Source organism: Cupressus sempervirens, chromosome 3 (assembly GCF_028749045.1).
Source record: "Cupressus sempervirens isolate cs-2001-9-10 chromosome 3, ASM2874904v1, whole genome shotgun sequence".
Classification (NCBI taxonomy): Eukaryota; Viridiplantae; Streptophyta; class Pinopsida; order Cupressales; family Cupressaceae; genus Cupressus; species Cupressus sempervirens.
The window spans coordinates 946,086,776-946,107,307 of NC_143120.1; the positions used below are offsets into that span (position 1 = coordinate 946,086,776).

At 35.4% G+C, this 20,532-nt stretch overlaps 1 protein-coding gene and 1 long non-coding RNA gene across 5 annotated transcripts in view; both read right to left on the bottom strand.

Annotated features, from left to right (window-relative positions):
- The window catches only part of LOC149569865 (cytochrome b5-like), a 34,832-nt gene extending 16,072 nt beyond the window's left edge, over positions 1 to 18,760 (bottom strand). The window contains exons 1-2 of one of the 4 annotated variants that reach the window (XM_089822581.1): positions 18,511 to 18,760; positions 18,025 to 18,119 (exon numbers count right to left, since the gene is read on the bottom strand). In XM_089822581.1, the coding sequence (XP_089678707.1) occupies positions 18,025 to 18,108 (84 nt within the window). In that variant the 5' untranslated portion in view covers positions 18,109 to 18,119; positions 18,511 to 18,760. Of the gene's footprint in view, positions 1 to 18,024; positions 18,120 to 18,246 lie in introns of all 4 variants that reach the window. The other 3 variants (XM_089822580.1, XM_089822582.1, XM_089822579.1) reach the window with 3 other exon arrangements.
- On the bottom strand, positions 15,974 to 18,018 carry LOC149569866 (uncharacterized). Its single transcript, XR_016362825.1, has 3 exons — positions 17,362 to 18,018; positions 17,052 to 17,229; positions 15,974 to 16,946 (listed from the first exon to the last, which is right to left on the bottom strand). It is a non-coding gene; the product is annotated as an uncharacterized LOC149569866 (long non-coding RNA).
- Positions 18,761 to 20,532: the final 1,772 nt, after the last annotated feature.

Here is a 20,532-nt window from a genome sequence, read left to right on the forward strand (position 1 = left end):
CAACCAAAAATATTTCTTGTTTTTTGTACCAGTTTGTTGTTTGCGAAGTTAGTCGTTGTTACTTTTGGTTTCAGGTTGTGTCCAGATGATAGCATGTCGAGGAACTATCCTAGATCCTTGTCCTAACTGTGCATACCCTGTTGTTTCATATCCTTGGAGTTTTGTGCCATTCTTGGCGGTTTTTGTTTCTTGCAATTTTCATCCAACAGGGTGTGTTGCTTCCTTTGGCATAGTTTTCTATGTTGACATGGTGTCTTGTATAGTTGGGAGCCGACTCCTAACTCGTGTTTGGACCTATTCCTAAGAGCGCATAATCTTTTGCTATCCTTTGCTTGGATTTTGGTTTACTCTTCCAAGATTGGACCTATAATGTAATTAAATGCTTGACTAACTGATTTGCGGCTTAGCTGGCTCTATAAGAAGCTTAGTCAGATGTAGGAAATAATCAGCTTAAAGAGAAGAAGATAGAAGAAGCAAGCTTGCACTCTGATTTGTAATTCTCATTGTATTTGGCCGCAATCCAAAAGGCCTCACAGTCAAGCATGTTGTTTTCTTTATATGTGAAGTGAAATAATTACACCTATTGTGATGTTGCATATGGCCTCTTCTTTCCTTATTGATTTATTGAGTAAAGCTTCCGTGTGTAACTCTTAGCAAGGCTAGCTTGGACTTGCCTCCTTTGGCAACCCAGCCTTGTGTCAGGTGGTATCAAAGCAAAGTTCTTTCTTGTGGCTTGGATCATGGAGAACCTTATTGGTTTGGTTGTAGGGTGGCAGATCTGAAATCTGACCTACAACTTGCAGAAGGTTGTGATCTTGTAGGAACTATTGTCAAGATGGTTCGTGGTAGGGGAAATGCAGATAATGCCATAATGGATATGTTGAGGCAGATTGAAGCAAGACTTGAAGCTATTAAGATAGCCCAGAGAAGAGGTGTACATCTTGAAAATGTTAGTGGTGATGAAGAAGCAGCCCTAATCTTAATCTTGAACCTGAGGTTGAACAAGATAAAGAAAGGCTTTTGAGGGTTTTGTCTAGGGCTAATACTAGGCCTGCTAATGAAGTTTCTTGCTATAATGGAAGACTTGAGACTAATGCAATATTGGATTGGATCTCTGAGATGGACAAATACTTCGAGTATGAAGGTACTCCTGATAATAAGAAGTGAAGATAGAAGTCACAAAGTTGAAAGGCCATGCTTCACTTTGGTGGGATCATTTACAAATTGAATGACAGAAGAGAGGAAAAGAAAAGATCAAGACATCAACGAAAATGATTGGAAAGATGAAGAAGTTTCTCCCTCCAAATTAGCAAGTCAATTTGTTGAGGAAAATGCAAAATTTGAGATGAAAGGACATGAGTGTGAAAGAATACACTAAGGAATTCTACAAGTTGGATATTAAATCTAGACATGTTAATGATGAAGTTGAGAAAGTGGCTAAATGCCTAAATGGATTGAGGATATCTATTCAAAATGAGATCAGCTATGTTAAGATGGACAGTGTGGAAGAAGCATATCAGTATGTGTTGAAAGCTGAAGAAAGATTGGCAAAGAAAGAAGATCAAAGACAAAGAGGTAGAGGTGGCAGATTTCAAAGAAGCGGAAGTAAAACCTATGCAAAAGGTAGCAGATTTGACCATGCAATGCAAGATAAGGGAAAGACAGAATGGAAAGAAGAACCTAATGGAAATAGAGGTAATTATGCCGGTTAGTCTAGCAACAATAATGGTGGAAAGAGAGAGGAAAGATCTTGGTTTAAGGGCACTTGTTTCAAGTGTGGAGAAGGACATAGAGCTTTTGAATGTACTAACTCTGGAAAGAAGATTGGATGTAGTAGCAGAAACACTTTATCTTGTGAAGAAGTTGTTGAGACACCTAATAAACCTAAAATTGGTGAGAATCTAATGCTGATAAGAATCTTATGGAGCAAAGAAGTTGGTGAAAAACCTGTTCTAAGGAGTTTGTTCAAGACCAAATGTAAGATCACCGGAAAATGTTGCAAAATAATCATTGATGGTGGAAGTTCTGATAATTTGGCTTCTAAGGAGTTGGTTAACAAGTTGCAAGTGCAAAGATTGAGACATCCTAGACCCTACCATGTTGCTTGGATCTGGAAGGAGCATAATATACTTGTAACTGAATAATGCCTTATTAAATTCAAAATTGGGAATTATCATGATGAAGTCTTGTTTGATATTATGCCTATGGATTGTTATCATATTCTTTTGGGTAGACCTTGTCAATATGATAGACAAGCTTTGCACAATGGTAGATTGAATCATTATACTATTTGGGTTGATGGAAAGAAGAAAGTATTATAGCCTTTGGTTGAAAAGCTTGACAATCATTGTACCACAGTCAGAGTATGTTTGGTTGATGGAAAATAGTTTGCTAAGGATATGAAAAAAAAGAATGTTTGTTTTTCTTTGATTCCTAGAAAGACTAAGAAACAAGATAAACTAGAACATGCTCCTGAGATTGAATCTTTGTTGGCGAAGTTTTCAAACATCATTTCTAATAATGTACCTGATAGTTTACCTTGTGTGAGAAGTATTAGTCACTGTATGGATTTCCTACCTGGAGCTAGCTTGCCTAATAAAGCACCACATAAGCTTACACCTACTAAAAATGCTGAGTTGAATAGACAAGTGCAAGAATGAAAGGCCTGATTAGAGAAAGTTTGAGTCCTTGTGCAGTACCTGTTGTGTTAGCACCTAAAAAGAATGGAGAATGGAGAATGTGCACTAATTTTAGAGCTATAAACAAGATCAGAATGAAGTATAAATTTCCTTTTCCTATGATGGATGAAATAAGGGATTGTTTAAGTGGAGCAAAATATTTTACTAAGATTGATTTGAAAAGTGGCTATCATCATATCAGAATTAGAGGAGATGAATGGAAATTGCTTTTAAGGTTAATGAGGATTTGTATGAGTGGTTGATTATGTCTTTTGGTTTAACTAATGCACCCAGTACTTTTATGAGGTTGATGAATGAAGTTCTGAAGAAATTCTTAGGTAAATTTGTGATTGTATATTTTGATGACATTTGAATATTCAGTAAAACTAAAGAGCACCTTGAGCATATCAGACAAGTATTGCAGAGATTGAAAGAAGAGAAATTGTTGATTAACTTGAAGAAATGTTCATTCATGAAGAAAGAAATTGTGTACCTTGGTTTTGTTATTTACGTTGATGGTTTGAAGATGGATCTTAAAAAGGTAAAAGTTATTCTTGATTGACCTACAACTGAGAATGTTGGAGAAGTTAGATCATTTCATGAGTGCAAGTTTTTATAGAAAGTTTGTCAGAAATTTCAGTTCTATTTGTAATGTGTGACAAAGACTATGAGAGGAGATAAAAGAGATAGCAAATGGACACATGGAGCACAAAAGAGTTTTGAAACATTGAAGCAAAGGATTGCACAATTACCTGCACTTGCTTTGCCTGATTTCAATAAAGTTTTTCACGTTGAATGTGATGCTAGTGGAAATGCCATTGGAGTTGTTTTGAGTTAAGAAGGAAGACTTTTAGCTTTCTTTAGTGAAAAGTTGAATAATGCTAAGAGGATAAATTTAGTTTATGATTTGGAATTCTATGTTATTGTTCAAGCTTTGAAGAAATGGAGACATTATTTGATGCCTAAAGATTTTGTGTTGTACACTGACCATAAAGCTTTGCAATATTTGGGAAGTCAAATTAAGTTGAATGAGAGACACATGAAGAGGGTTGAGTACTTGCAGAACTTTTCTTTTTCATTGAAGCATAAGAGTGGATAGTCAAATAAAGTTGCTAATGCTTTGAAACTGAAGAAGGAATTTGTTGACAAAGATGAGAATTGAGGTACTTGATTTTGATGATTTGAAGTACTTGTATAAAACTGATCCTGATTTTGCAAAACCTTGTAAAGATCAAATGGTGAGAGATATTTGGACTGATTATTTCATTTAGGAAGACATGTTGTTTAAAGGACCTCAGTTGTGCATACCTAGAGAATCTATGAGAGATAACATCGTGAAGGAGAAGCATAATGGCGGACTTGCAAAACACTTTGGGATTATAAAATAGTAAAGTTGATTTATGATAGGTACTTTTGGCAGCAAATTTATAAGGATGTGCAGAGATTGGTTAGAGGTTACAGAATTTGTCAAACAACAAAAGGAACTAGTCAAAATTTGGGGTTGTATTCACCATTACATGTACCTAGTAAGCCTTGGGAAGACATCAACATGGACTTTGTTCTCAGTTTACCTAGAACTCAGAGAGGTAATGATTCTATCTTTGTAGTGGTTGACAAATTTCAAAGATGGCTCATTTCATACCTTATAAGAAGACATCTGATGCAGTACATGTGGTTGAATTATTCTTTAAGGAAGTGGTAAGATTGCATGGTTTGCCTAAGACTATTGTTTCGAACAAAGATACTAAGTTTATTGGTTATTTCTGGAGGACACTTTGGAGGACGCTGAATACAGAGTTGAAGTTTAGTTCCCCATTTCATCCACAAACAGATCGACAAAGTGAGGTTGTGAACAAAAGATTTGGTAACTTGTTGAGATGTTTGATTGGGGATAACCCCACTAACTGAGATTTAGTTTTGGCACAAGCAGAGTTTGCACATAACAATTATGTTAATAGGAGCACTAAGAAGACACCTTTTGAGATTGTTACTAAAATGAATCCTAAGGGAACTACTAAATTAAGGGATTTGGTTGTTGATGTTAAGATAAGTGTTGAAGCTGACAAATTTGCAGATTTCATGAAAACTTTACGTGAAGATGTGAAAGGGAATTTGGAGATTGGTAATTTGGAGTACAAAGAAAGAGTGGATAAAAGAGTGACATGAATCTTTTGGGGTTGGAGATGAGATTATCATTCATTTGAAGGACAGATTTCCAGTTGTTACCTATAGTAAGCTGAAAATGAAGAAATTTAGTCCTTTGTAAGATTTTAAGAGAGTTTGATAGTAGAAATGCTTTTGAAGTTGAATTACTAGAAGATATGGATATTTCACCTATATTCAACATTGCAAATATCTTTGAGTATTTTGAATCAAATGGTGAATTGAAAGATAACCTAGATTATGATCCAATGTTACCCCAGTATTGGGGTACGTCGAGACAGTGGGATGAGTTTCCGGGACATGGGGAAAATGTGCCTCATCTTCAGGACGACTAGGGGACGGTTGGGGGATGGCGGTAAGGAGAGGATGGGACAGGGAGGGGTGTTTTATAGTATACACATAAAACTTGAAATGCTAGCTATGAAATGATGTTTCACTGGAACATGGAAAATTAAAATAATTGAACATAGAAAAATTGCAACATGAGCTAGAACTATTGAACATTCAATCTAGTAAGATATTACATACCCAATAGTAACATTCAAAAATCAAATTTCAAATAGAAATTCAAGTACCCATCCCAACAGCGGCATGGTTGCCAAATGACGGAGTGGGGGTACTTCGGTACTCAAGCACCTAGTGCAGGAACGAGTACTTTGAGGTTTTGGAGGGGGGTGCAAGTCCCCGAGTTATACTGGGATTATCCTAAGAAGAAAATAGATAGCAATGAAAGGATCTTGAATAGCAAAATAAACAAGAGTACCAGAGGAAAAGACTACATGGAATACCTAGTTAAGTGGACAAACAAACCAGTAAGAGATAGTTCATGGATTACACAAGCTGAGTTGGATCTTTATGATTTAGGTCAAAATATCAAGAACGCCTGATGTGGACATCAATTCTTTATTAACCCTAAGTATCTGATGCAAAAGCATCTTGTGTCATTGAACAATCTTGTATCAACCAAAAATAATTCTTGTTTTCTATACTAATCTTTTGTTCATGAAGTAGTCATTGCTGCTTTTGGTTTCAAGTTGTGCGCAATTGATATCATGTCAAGGACCTATCCTAGATCCTTTTTCAAGTGTGTATCTCCTAATGTTTCATATTCTAGGAGTTATTTGTCGTTCTTTGTGGTCTCTATTTCCTACAATTTTCATCCAATGAGGTGTGTTGTTTCCTTTGGCGCAATTTCCTATGTTGACATGGTGTCTTGTGCGGTTAGGAGCCAACTCCTAACTCGTATTTGGCCCTATTCCTAAGAACGCATGATCTTTTGTTGTCCTTTGCTTGGGTTTTGGTTTACTCTTCCAAGATTGGACCCACAATGTAGCTAAATGCTTGATTAGTCGACTTCTGGCTTAGCTGGCTATATAAGAAGCTTAATTAGATGTAGGAAATAATCAACTTGAAGAGAAGAAGATAGAAGATGCGAGCTTGGACGCTAACTTTGTAATTCTCATTGTATATGGCCGCAACCCGGAAGGCCTCACAGCCAAGCATATTGCTTTGTTTATATGTGAAGTGAAATAATTACAACTATTGTGATGCTACTAATGGCCTCTTGTTTCCTTGTTGATTTATTGAATAAAGCTTCCATGTGTAACTCTTAGCAAGGGTAGCTTGGACTTGCCTCCTTTGGCAAACCCAATCTTGCGTCAGTCAAGAAGGTCAAATTGTGCAAAAATGCCCCAAGGAAGGGTAAAAATGATATAATATGTCTTGTTTAGTCCATCCATAGGTGATTGAGGTGTTCGTACAAAGTTATTTTAAGCTTGACATTCAAATACAAAAGTTGTCAATGTGTCAAGAAAACATTGCCATGCAAAAGTGCTGGAATGTTGTCAAATGTGCAAAGTTGGTGTAAAGGGGAAGAAGTTCAGTCATGGGACAGTTGGATTGTAGGAGTAGGAAGGAAGGTGATCGTTAGGAGGGTCATTGAAATGTAATTTTATTGAAGAATAAATAAGTAATATTCTTGACTGTCCCCTGTAACATCACACTTTTTACTGTTTCCAAGACACTTTTCTATTGGTAAATGGATTGAATGGGTTCTAAAACATATTTGGATTTGTAGCACAATGAATTAACTCTGTTACGGATGTAATTTGAGCACTGACCATGAATAGTAGAGTAAGAATGAATGAGTTTTCTAAAAACGGTTCTAAAACCCTCACTTACAGGCGTTTGATCAATCATGAGTCGATAACTGCTATATGCACCATGGCAAAATCCTCCAATTATGTGATCTAACACTTGACTGAATCCCCTTTCTAATGTAGAATATTTGAGTTCAAAACACCGCATGGCTGTTGACATATCTGATGCCCTAGCGGGCTTACATGGTAAGTTTTCATGGTTTTAACATTTAACAGTCAACTGAATTGATCTCCAATTGTTGATGTTTAAAGATTCTCTGGAAGGCATAAAAAGGATCAAATAAGGTTGAGACAACACTAAGAATCTCCTGCAGCATGTATGACAATGCATCCATGGAAGATTGGCACAAATTTTGTGCATGTACAGTTGAGACTGTCATGCAATGACAGTCACAGACATAGAAGAATTCTGTTTATTTGTAAGGTGATCTAATACCTAATGAAGTTTAGAATGGATCCTCTCTGGTCCAATAGCCTTGCAACTAAAGGACATCGTCTTCACAATGCTGATAACCTAAATCCCTGTGTTTTCTGTTTAAGGCAGTGACAGTCAACTTGTAAAGTTTATTTGTCATTAAATATGTGATTTATTGTTACATTGTGTATGAATGGAAAAGAGGATGGAAAATTGACTGACCTTGATGTTGTTTAATGGATTGTGACCAGGATTAAGATTGTTGAGACTTAATATTCTAATGTGGACAGCAGATAAAGACATTTTATGTGATATGGTTAAGTGGCTTAGTAAAGTACTCTTTTGAAAGGTAATGTAGAGATCTTACTGTTGATGAACTGTTGTTGTACAGTTCCAAATAACGATTAGGCATGGAATGATGGTTGTGACACCAAGGGCTTTGTAGCATGATGTTACATCCCAATTTTTGACCTAATTTAAAATATAGCCGTTGAGGTTCACATGAAGTCAGTTGGCAGTTTAATTTGTTATAATCTTGCAAAATGGTAAGATGGTTAGTCATTCTAATTTCAAGTAAAGATAACAAGCTAGTTGATCATTTATCACGAATTCATGGAATTGAGAAGATGGTTAACCGTTATGATTATTTATGATTAAATAATATATAATTTAATTACGGATAATTTCCTTGTAGAAAACATGTCGAAGGGGTGGAAGCATTGTCAGAAAAGAATTAGGCACAGGAGCATCACCATCATTGGGCAGATGGGTTGAGAACCTAGCAACTTGAAACAAGATACATCTGTGGGACCCACATGAGCTATTTAAATAAATAATTTGAGAAACATAAATAATTGAGTTAAAATATAAAACGTACCTTAAAAGATTTAATATGATCTTTCACCTTATTATTATAATAGATATATTTATATACATGCATATAAATACAAAAATGATATGGCACCATTTTATTATAATAATTTAATAAAGTGATGTTACCCTATTAATATATTTACATGTACATAAATAAATATAAAATTATAATAATATTCAAAATATAATAACATTTGAATTATAATCTTCTAGCTCTATTCTTTCCATTTTAATATCTTTCATTTAAATTTCTTGCTTTTAACCGATTAACACTTGGCATTAAAATTAATTTAATATTTAGCAATTCGAAGTGTATTATAATCTTTCCAACTTCTCTTCCAACCTTTTTATTTTCTTTTCCCTCTCTTTTTCCAATCGATTTAATATTTGGAATTTGAATGGGCGAATAATCTTTTCGTAACCGATGGGAGCCAAGAAGTCATGGCTCGTTCCTTTATATGGAAGCCAAGAGAAGTGTCAAGCGCATTACCTCCATAGTTCCAGATTCCCTCTACAATTTTATTTTCAAATTTCTTTAGCCAACTTCATAGCAATATACAGTGATTTACCCATGCAAATATCGATTAATAACTTGAAAAAGCAAAGCGATATCTATTTCTTGCCGTGCAAGTAATTCCGGCTGAGATTCACGGCTGAGAGCATTGACGATGACCCCTCAAGCAGCTGAAGAGATCGAACAAAGTTCAATATCATCAAAACATTTCCGAATCATTAACAAGTCATGGGATTACCATTCCATTATGTTTATTTATTTCTATAGCAGCCGGCTAGGTTCAGGATTATCTTTCTTACCCATGATTATGTTATAAGCTTGCTGAATAATCCATGATATGATTAATGAATCTTCTTCTTACTTCATAGTTTCCTGATTCATCATAAAAGAGTCGAATAGTATCTCTTATGGGAGAGTTTTCCAATGCAATAAACCTGAAATAAAAAGTACAATAACATCGAATTTCATAGCAGCAATTCTTAGCATTTATCATGATGATATCTTGTTTGAATTTACAGATTGACCTTCTTTAAATTTAACCTCGTTCATAGCAAGTGAAAGCCAAGTAACCATGGTATGGATCCATAAATTATTATGCCAATGGATATTAAATTCAATTCTGGAATCTTTAAAGAGCATAATCATGTAATCACAGATTGTCAAATGTTGGATGCATGTAATCTTCTTGTATAATTGATAGAGCCGATTGCTCTAAGATCCGAACACCTAAGATTCACCGACTGTATAGCCATGGAAAAGGTTGAAGAGGTGAGATGGAGTCTATAATGACTTAGAAAATGAAAGTCAAATATGATATGTTTAATCTAGAATAATATCATTTAATAGCTCGTGCATGGTCATGTTACTGTAATCTCCTGTTGTCAAGTTGAGTGGTATAGATACCAAAATTGCTCGGTAGATGACAGAGGTTCCAAGTCCAATTCTAGGTAGGGAGGGCCTTTCTCATTAGAGATTGTGTGGGGAATAAAGTTATGATCCGAGGTTGGGTGGTTAAAGCCCCTGACAATGTCTCACCTCTCCTCAAGTTGTGGAAAGTACAACAAACAAAGATAAGCTATGCATTCAATTGTTTTCGAAAACAAGTAGTTTTACTTTTATGAAGTATATGCAATAAGAGGGTAAGATTAATTGAGTTTTCTCATCATTACAATTATTTTACATTTAGATGCGAGAGAAAGATTTATCTAATGGATTGTTATATCAATCTTTCATTTATATGAATAATAAATATAAGCATATCTTCTAATCTTATGTTATTGCCACAGTTAAGCAATCAGAAAGAAAAAAAATGATACAGTGGTATCTAAAGCCCTAATTGAATTAGTGGTATCTGAAGCCCTAAGTGATACAATGGTATTTGAAGCCCTAAATGATACAGTGGTATCTGAAATCCTAAGTGATACGGTGGTATCAAGAGCCCTAAATGATCCAATGGTAATCGATGCCCTAATTGATACAGTGGTATGTGATGCCCTAATTTTATATAGTGGTATTTAATGGTAATCGTCATTTAATTTCGATGTAGCGGTATTGGATAGTAGTTGTTATTTGATATTGTTATAATGGTATTTGCAAACTAATCTGGATGATTGCAGAAGCATTCTTACAATGATTTATCGATTCAAATTCCATGGTATGTGGTTTTTAATTTCTACAATAAAATCATTGATGACATTTTAAGTTCTTAATTAAGAAATTTTATTTAACTGATTTTAACGGTAAATCTCATTCACATGAACATGACTGATATAATTGTCTTCCTATGGAAATGAAGTAATAACTATATTCTATGAGTATATTAGCTGTTAATCAAGACCCGAGAAATCTGGTTGTTACACATGAATGTGAACCTTGAGATTGGTTATGGTGAGTAACTGATTTGATGATGCAAATGATGATAACTATGATGAATTTGAGGATATTGCTTTCCTAATGTATGGATTTGGTGAAGGTTAGCTATGCTATGGCAAGATGTGGTTGTGAAAGTTCTTGGTTCCCTATGGAATGTTTCCATTTTAATGAGTTTATTTGATGAACAAATTGTGGATCTTGGGAATTAATCTTGTTATATGCTTCATTCAGAAGCTAATGGAGTTTGAATTGAGTTTGGATCAGAAAGATCCTTGAGGGTTTTGTTGGTTGTGCAGGATGCTCTGCATCAGGAAGCGATTGATGGAGTCAAATCTATGGATGAGTCGGGAGTGATCTGTAACAACTTGGATAAGTAGCTCAGAAATCAAGAGCAATCAAGGGCATTTTATATGAGCTTGTATTTTATATATGTACGCCAAAATGAACAGATACGAAGGATTGAGATGCAAGGGACCAATAGGAAGTGGTCCAAATCAGTTAAAAGTGCATGAGTGTTGTCCCCGGTTGCACCTCTACAGTCTGGTCAACTTTGTTAGCCGATGATGTTTTTGCTATGTGCATTGCCAAAGCTTTGCAAGGCAGCTTTTATACAAGGTTATCATCTTAAGTAATGAAATTGGTGGAAAATACAGATCATGGTTCATCCAATTCCCAAGTTTCTTCTACATTAGGCTTCAAGATTCTCTTTTGAGCCATATAGACTTCCAAGGTATCCGACTGACAATATCAAGTCACTGGAAGTCATTAGCAGTTGACTGCATATGACGATATTCATAAAAATAAGAAGAAATGAGGACTTGAATTCCCAATGACCATGGGCAATTTTGATAAAAATGTGTCCATGTCTACAGGTAGCACAAAGATCAGCAGACAAACTGAAGTTCTACCATTTGACATTTCATACAGAAGAATGGATTATAATCCTTAAAGTAGAATTAGAGTGGTATGTGGCAAAAAGTACCAACACAAGATGCATCTTGAAGATTTTAGGGCAAATGCTACAGACAAGTATAAGATTAAGAGGAGGATGTTCTTCGAGTTGTCTCTTAGAATGATCAGAGCATGCAGGATCCTCTAGGTGTTGGATCAAGCAAGAGAAGATACAAACATGATCCAGCCTGAACCTCAGAAAGAAAGGAAAACGATCATCCAGCCACATGATTTGTCTTGGCATGAAATGATAGATCACGATTCAATATCTAGACCAATTTTAAATTTCACAAGATGGTGAGTTGAACATCAAGTCAGCGGACTGAAGCCAGGTAATGTCCACTTGACCTATAACTTGATGGGACATAAAGATGCAGGATGATAGACCTAGGCAATCATAGGAGGTTAGAACTGAGACAGAAGAGAATCCATCAGAAAATATATGGCAGGAAAAAGGGAAGATTGTTCTCCATGATGTACAATGGAGGAAAAGGTTAGACATGCCAAGTGAACAACCTCACCTCTGCAGAAAAAGAAAAGGCCAGATGTAGAAAATGATCCTTTCATAATAGAAGAGGTTGGAAGTTGGAACCAACAAGAGAAGATGGTCGCAGGAAGGTCATGTTCCTATGTTGGTACAGGATAGGCAAAGTATCAATGCATATCAAGAATTTGTCCAGCAAGAGAATCACGAGCAAGAACCTACTGTAGAAGAATGACTTAATACAATATTAGCTGGAGATTTGGGAGAGGCACAAAGTCCCATTGTAGAAGAAGAAATCAACGAAGAGATGGTATAGGGACAAGAACGGTTGCTAGTATATGATCAGCATACGACCGCTCCAGATTGGCTGCGATAAAGGATGCAGACAGAGCCCAAAGAAGAAATTGATCTTGCATTAGAATTACAAGAGATCCTAAACCAAAGCAACAAGCCAACAAAGAAGGGCAAGGTAAATAGATTTTCCAAGATGATCAGGGATGAATCAAGGTCCAAGACTCTGCATGTTGTCATGCCTATGGTTGATAAAGCCATAGATCAGAATACGCCAGAGGAATATAATGTAACAACATTTGATCTAGGACATGCAACTAAGGAACGAGTGATGGAAGAATTTGATGATTCTGCCCAATAAATGAAGGAAAGAATGAAGAAATTGGAAGAAAGAGCCAAGAAAGTGAAGAATGAGAACAAAGCCTTGTGAGGATATCTCTAGTCTCTATCTTGCCCCGTTAGGCAAGAAGACCAAGAGTTTTTCCCCTGGAATTCTGCCAAGGGAATCAGTATAAGGTATTGACAAAATGAGGAAAATCACCCAAGGTGCAAAAGAATGGGTGAAAGGCATTCAGAATGAGGCAGGTAAATTTGCCAAGGACTTTATTCAAATGTAAGGCAGGGCATTAGCTATTCTTTCTAGGATACAATGCGCAATGTCACATGGGATATTAAGCATCTTTATGATAATGAGACAATCCCACACTTGCAAGCTCTAATGGAGACTTCCAGAAAAATACAGATTGATAGTGTAGTAAGGAAAGGTGAGGTATACAATTTCGCTCGCTAGTATAGTGCAGTAGTCACATGAAAAGAAATATTTGAAAATTCCAATATGGAGTCCGCCCGATTAAGGTGACCGGAAATATTCATAAGGGAATCTTTAATACAGTTGTAGCCTTATTTCCATAAGGATTGACTGAGGAAGAAATAACTATGGATAACTTGAAGGGAAGGCTAGAAAACTTCTTCAAAATAAGTTCCTTCACAAGAGATGACTTAGAGAATAAATCCAAGTTCTCGAATATTATGTACACCACTCAGGATTCAATTTGGTAGAATAGCTTCAACAGATGTGACAGAGAGGTAACCATTCGGGAGTTCAATAGAGAATCAGCACTGATGAGTATTAGTGTGGACAAGTTGAAAAGAGGTGACCCTTCTACGAATAAAATATAAAGAACCACCTTTTACCAATAGAGAAGAATCCAATCCAACCATTGAAGGATAACCCATCAATCATCACTCACACATCGAAATCCTCCACTCATCCATCACATATTAATCCCTCAAAGAATCAAGTAAACAATCAACCAGCAAGATCAAGAAAACAATCATCAAGTCCACATCAGTCATCACATCATCTTGGGATAAAGAAAACAAAAATTTCAGGAATCAAGTGTCTCTCTTTCAAATTAGCATTTATTCAATCATCATTCACCATTAGTCACCAACACCTCAAATCATACATCAGAAACCAATGATCTAGGAAGTATTTGGCATGCAATATGATAATTTAATATATATTCTATAATGTATTATAATTTAAGACAATAATGGAATTATTAATCTATTTAGATACTCTTTAATTTTTAATTTAATATTTACATTTTTCCTACAAACAATCGTATGTGGATTAATAAGCATAAAATGAGTGCAGAAGACTAGTTCCCACAATGTAAGCACGCTATCTCGAGTTGGATGGAATTGTCTTGGTTGGATTTTCCCACCACTTGTGAGGCCAAAGGGTCGAATTGTCTTGGTTAGAAGTTCTATGCCCTTGGGCTTAGTTGTGGCAAGCAATCTCCAAAGGCCCCATCATATTTTCCCCAATCCATAGTATAGTTGATTGTTGAAAGAGAAATTGGAGAGTCCAATTGATATTACATGATTTACATATAAAAGAGGATTTAATTATTAGCGCTATTGATTTGTATGCATTTACAATCTATTGGAACCCTGATCTTTATAGAGAAAATTGACCCTGTGCATTACATTTCAAACATTGACTAACATTGTTGTCTTATATCTACATAAATTCCCTTTTTATATCTGCATATACTCTCCATACAATTCTGCTATAACTATTCTTACAATTATGCCTTCAACCTTTCTTCAACGATGTTTCTTTTTATCTTCTCATTCACAGATCTGCAAATGTAAGTCTGATATAAACATTGCTCCCATCAAATGCACTTCACGACTTTCTAATATTAATATATCTTCCCAAGGGCGGTGTCTTTTCCACTTTGTTAATCCCTTCTCCACTAATCTTAATTGTTGTTCTTTATTTCTAATATAAGTTTATTTCTGAATTCTGCTCCAGTTCCAACCTGATTATTCCACATTCCATTTTCCAATTTTCCTTGCTCCATTCATATCCCTTTCAAATGACTCATTCTCCCTTCGATATCTCATGATTGAGGGAGTTGTGACTTCGTTTCATGCCTTTTGACAATTCACTAAATCTAATTATATTTTATTTATATCATATTTTAATTTTATTCAATAATATTTTAATAAGATTAATATTGTGATATAGCTATCAGGATTTAACTGTGTGATTTTTTAGTCAAACTCATTGACCCATGTTTCATGAGTAGTGATTCAACATGAATCCATCTCTCATGATTATAGATGGAACACTTAGTCATTGGATCTAGGTGATGCTCACAAGGGTGAAGCACTGGGACTTCTAGGGAGGTTACCCATCCCAGTACTACTCCAGCCTGAGCGCGCTTAACTACTAAGTTTCCTCCATGGTTAAATCCAAAGCTTGCAACTCCATTTGCAAAGCCTTCACCAAGTGTTGTGCCTTATGAACCATTTATTAGAAAGCCCCTTAAGCTCATTCCTACTTATCAATTGATGAGCTGAATGGAAAGCCCCTTAAGCTCATTCCTACTTATCAATTGATGAGCTGAATTTATTAGAAAGCCCCTTAAGCTCATTCCTACTTATCAGTTGATGAGCTGAATGGTTCATAAGGCACAACAATTGGTGAAGGCTTTGCAAATGGGGTTGCAAGCTTTGGATTTAACCATGGAGGAAACTCCGTAGTTAAGCGCGCTCAGGCTGGAGTAGTACTGGGATGGGTGACCTCCCGGGAAGTCCCGGTGCTTCACCCTTGTGAGCATCACCTAGATCCAAAGAGTGCTAAGTGCTCCATTTATTCTCATGAGAGATGGATTCATGTTGAATCACTACTCATGAAACATGGGTCAATGAGTTTGACTAAAAAATCACAGCTAAATCCTGATAGCTATATCACAATTTGACTTGCTGTGGAAATTATCTCCTACTTATCAAGATTAATATTAGTTATTAATAAATCTTATTCCAACAAGGGGACATTACACATGATCAAACCTGTATAATATTAGTTATTAATAAATCTTATTCCAACAAGGGGACATTACACATGATCAAACCTGGATAATACAAGGTGGTCAGTAAGTCCTCCCCAACCATTGAGGTTTTTCATTTAACCATCACAGACAAATCACCAGACAGAATACTAATGATGCCAAGCTGTTCCATTGTAATATTCTAAATGACTATGTAGCCAGCAGCTAAAATTGTTGACTTTTCCATTTTAACATATGTTCTCTATTCTGCTTTTGGATTCTCAAGAGATGAGCTGTCTTTTCCTGAAAAGCTTGATCAAACCAAGTATTCATACATAGCATGACCCAATCCAAAATTGTCCCTGAAATACATAGCTTGATGTATCCTCCAATTATGACCCAATCTCACAAGTTTTTAGCTCGAACCACTTGTGACATACAACTATCTTCTATAAATAAAACACTGTTGTGTGTTATGTTGAAAGAATTAAGAACTCGGATACAAAGACCTTGATTTAGGTTAATGACATCAACCGGATTAACCAACTCTCCAAATGGTTCAGAGGCAGCTTCATTCTGACTAAATAGGCTTCAATCTGGTTTAAAACACCTCAACTAGAGCACACAAACGTTCATCCATGTCAAGAGATCCTCTTGGATTAATCAGGCCTTGATCCAAGTTAAGCAACCTCAACTGGGTTAACTAAATGTAAGTTGAGTTCGAGACGTACTTCAACAAGAGGTAAAGAGACCTTTAGGATTTATCGAAGACAAATGGTCCCAAATTGATTATGACATTAGTTGGCTTAAGAGTTACAGATCTCAATCTGGGTTTAACAGACATGATCAAGATTCAGAGAACTACAGAAAGGTATTATAGTGTATTATGGCTTTCCTGGTATCCTCTATAGCCAAGCCATTTCCCTATAAGATACGGGTCCCAGTTCTGGTCTGGTTGAAGCCCGTACACAAGATTTTTAAAGGAAAATACAATAATAACCAACCCTAAAAGTATTTTTTGTGGAACTGAAGGCTACCTTTTATGTTCTATATATATCTTGTACAGCATACCCAGCTGGACGGCAGGTAAACAATAAATTGGTGAACAATTTGATATGGTACAAAACCATCCTTCTGGGCTGGTGTTGCGCAGCTCTCCCAGCCTGAGAGAATAGCATTCTAAGCACGCAAACCTAACTCTGCACATGATCCCATCAGAATTCTGCAATTAATTTAACACAACACCAGAAAGTAAGATAAAGCATCTTGTTGGCTAAGTATATGGGAGACTTTTGGGACTTTACCATTTGCAAGGCCAGCGTGATCTCTCCGGTTTAAGTTATTTCCTGGGTCATGGGAACACCTTTGTCCAGCAATCAACGTGTATCCCATGCTGAGATATTTCTCCCACACCTAAGATCAAACTCTGCCATCTTAATGCATAAGGGTTAGCGTTTGAGGCCAATCTCACAAGACCATAACCTAAGTGGCAAGGCAGGTAATATGAGAAGACACGATCACCGGATATTATCAATGAACAATACCATCAACCAGTTTTGTATTTGTCAGATAGGATGACCTCAAATGACAGAGAAAAACGTTTGTTAACAGTACCTCAGACTCTAATGGTTAGAAGACATGCGAAAATACTAATATTTGATAAACTACCACGTCCGCCTCAGTTGATGCGGCTTGGAGAAGGTATTGGGTGCCTTTGACCAAAGAAATACTATTAGTTATAACATCTAACCCTAAGGCTATCCAGCAAGGAGAATTCATTATATCAAATTACAGTCCTCCAAAAGCAGAAAACAACAAAAAAAAATTAATTTGATCCTTTAAAAATTCCATCACATAGCAAAAATTATTGGATCGTCTACATTAAAAATTTTAAGGAAGATTCCAATTCACATGTTATAAGTTACTTGGAATCATACAGACATATGGGTTGGTCCCCAAGAAAATCGATATTCAGTATCTACATGTTATAAGCTGCTTAAGGTATTAAATACAGACAAATTGATCCCAATGAAATTCAATGTTGAGTAATCTACAGCTTTAGGGATGATGAATTCCAAAGCACGAATTTAACGGAATATCCGGCAGCTGAATGAAATTACATGTCGACATTCAATCAATAAAACATTATAGGTCTTGACTCTAAAAACTTCATAGAAACATACATCCTTACAAATGTCGATGTTATCATTACAGTTAGAGACCCATTGGAGTTTTAACATTCCCCATGCTCAATCAAATCAAATTAGGCAAACATACCTTTCCTGCAATAATAAGCCAACAATCCTTGACGGTATTGTGTTTTGACACATCTTCAAATGCATATATCTTGGGATCATCCATCTAGAAATTGCCTGTCACAAAGTAAACCGATCAGATCTGTCCAATGACGATTTCTACACAATCAATTCAATTCCTTCAGCAAAATCATGGTAAGATTACAAAGACGCCTTCCATATTTTTTTAAGAATATGGATTTACCGAAACACCCACCAAGATTTTGCTAATGCTACACGATTACAAACACCCACAAAGATTTTTAAATGAATTGATTGTCAGGAGATTCCTACAACAGCCACCGATTCCAACACCCACCACAAGCCAAGCACACTCTAAAGCGTTAATGGATATCGGAAATTGCGAGCCGAATTTTTCGGACTATTTTTAGTAAAAGCAAGACTCGGAGTGTTGAACTACCTAGATCACAGAAAAACTTCATTTGTTTCTATAAAATCAAAGCATTACCTACTTGAGAAGTGGGTAGATAAGAAAAACAGTGGAATAACCTATCGAGTGTCAATCACAAATTTTGTGCGACAATATTCAACGCCCAAAAAAACTAAGGAAGTTTGGTATGACAAATAACCAAAACCGGGAATGTGGATCTCTGGTCCTGCGGGTTCTAAATTTCTATTTTATTATTTTTTACTAGCAGGCCAAATTTGATTTATTCAGAAGGTTTCCTCCGTCTTCACAAGAGGCCAAAAAAGAATCAAGGCTGTTCGAATTTTTTTATCAGAATGTGATATATACATGTGCGGGGGAAACCCCCTTATCATATTTGAAATATTTTAAATATGAATGATCTATGGAGTTAGTATGTAATAATATAATAGTAGTAATAGTAGTAATCAAAATAATTATTTATTAATTTTTAAATAGAATTAAAATACTTTATGTATTTTAATTAGTCAATTATAATCTTTTAATTTTGAAGTCAATTGTAGTCACCTAATCCAAAATACCTTTTTTATAGTTATTTTGACATTTATTGGGTAGGTGATATTTTAATGACCTTTTTAGTTCAAGTTTGTACAAGTTGATAGATTTCTTATGTAGGCATTTATGTTTAGAAAAATGATCCTATGTCATTAAATAATATTTAGTCAATTAAATAATACATTATTCCTACAAATATTTGCATATGCTTGTCTTTGTTTTTTTCTCTTGATAACTATTAACACCACTTCAATCAAAAAGACTAGACAATTCATTTTCAGCATGATCATCTAATATAGATGTCTTTAGTATTTAATTGTCATGTCATCGATGACTCTTTTAGCTCTCCAACCACAAATTGGAAAGAAGCCATTTATTTCTCCTATTATTTAATATACAATTGTGTTTTTATATCCATAAAATCTTCTTATTTTGAATTTGTCTTTCCAAAGCACAACTGCAATGAACTTATAAATGCATACTACCAACATATGTCTATGTGTAGTTTAAAAAGTGCTATAAAATTTTAGGCCCAATAGGAGCTATATATTTATTGAAACTACATTACAGAGTTGGGGGTCTAGTTAAATTAGCAAGAGCTTCTAGTGGTAAAGCATAAGGTCACAAGGTCCAGTCTCCTCCCAACCTATGTGGTATCAAAGGACATGTTGCAATAGCATCACCAATCATGTTAAACAGTTTAACATATGCATCATTTGTTTACAGGGAGCTAATTGATTCCTACAAAGAAAGAAAAAAATCATCACTATTTTATGGGCAAAAGACAAGATGCATTATTGTTTATAGGTCATAACCATCTAAACTATGAAATACAGTACACCTAGAAGATTACATGCTAACATTTCCCCAATATGAAAGAGTAATCATGAAAGCAAGCAACATTTTGAAAAACTCAAACTTCTTTTAACCAAGCGTTGTGTAGAGAATATTTGACTTGATTTGAATCTTCTTTAAATTGTGTGTTACTATTATAGGTCTTAAAATTTGTTTGAACTAATTATGTTACTTTGACATGGTTCAAACTTTGATAATTGAGCATATTGCTTTAATAGGTCTTAAGTTTTGATATTCTATTATCCAAAAAAGTTAGCACACATAATTGGATTCGCTTAGACCTATTAGACCCCATTTTGGTGATTTTGAAGTTTGAATGTCTATTATGCTTGATTGCAACATTTTGTATTTTTTCTCCCACTTCGTTTCACCATCCTGAATGTCTTGTGTTTTGTATTTTTTGTATTTTGTATTTTTTCCAGTGCTTGATGGTGGATTTTTGTTTTGAGATTTAGATTTCTAGTTAGTCTTGATCCAAACTGCATCCCCAAATAGAGGAATATTATTGTAAAAGGGCATCCACTCCTCTTATTTGACATATTGTGAGAATAAGGCAATCATTCAAGCAAGTGCAAGCTATCAATCAATTCAAGTTGTGTGATTGAGGATTTGGGTTCAAGATTTGAAGGCAAACACCCAATTCAAGATCTACAAGTTTGTATTTCTTAAAGATATCTCAATGCAAAGGCAATC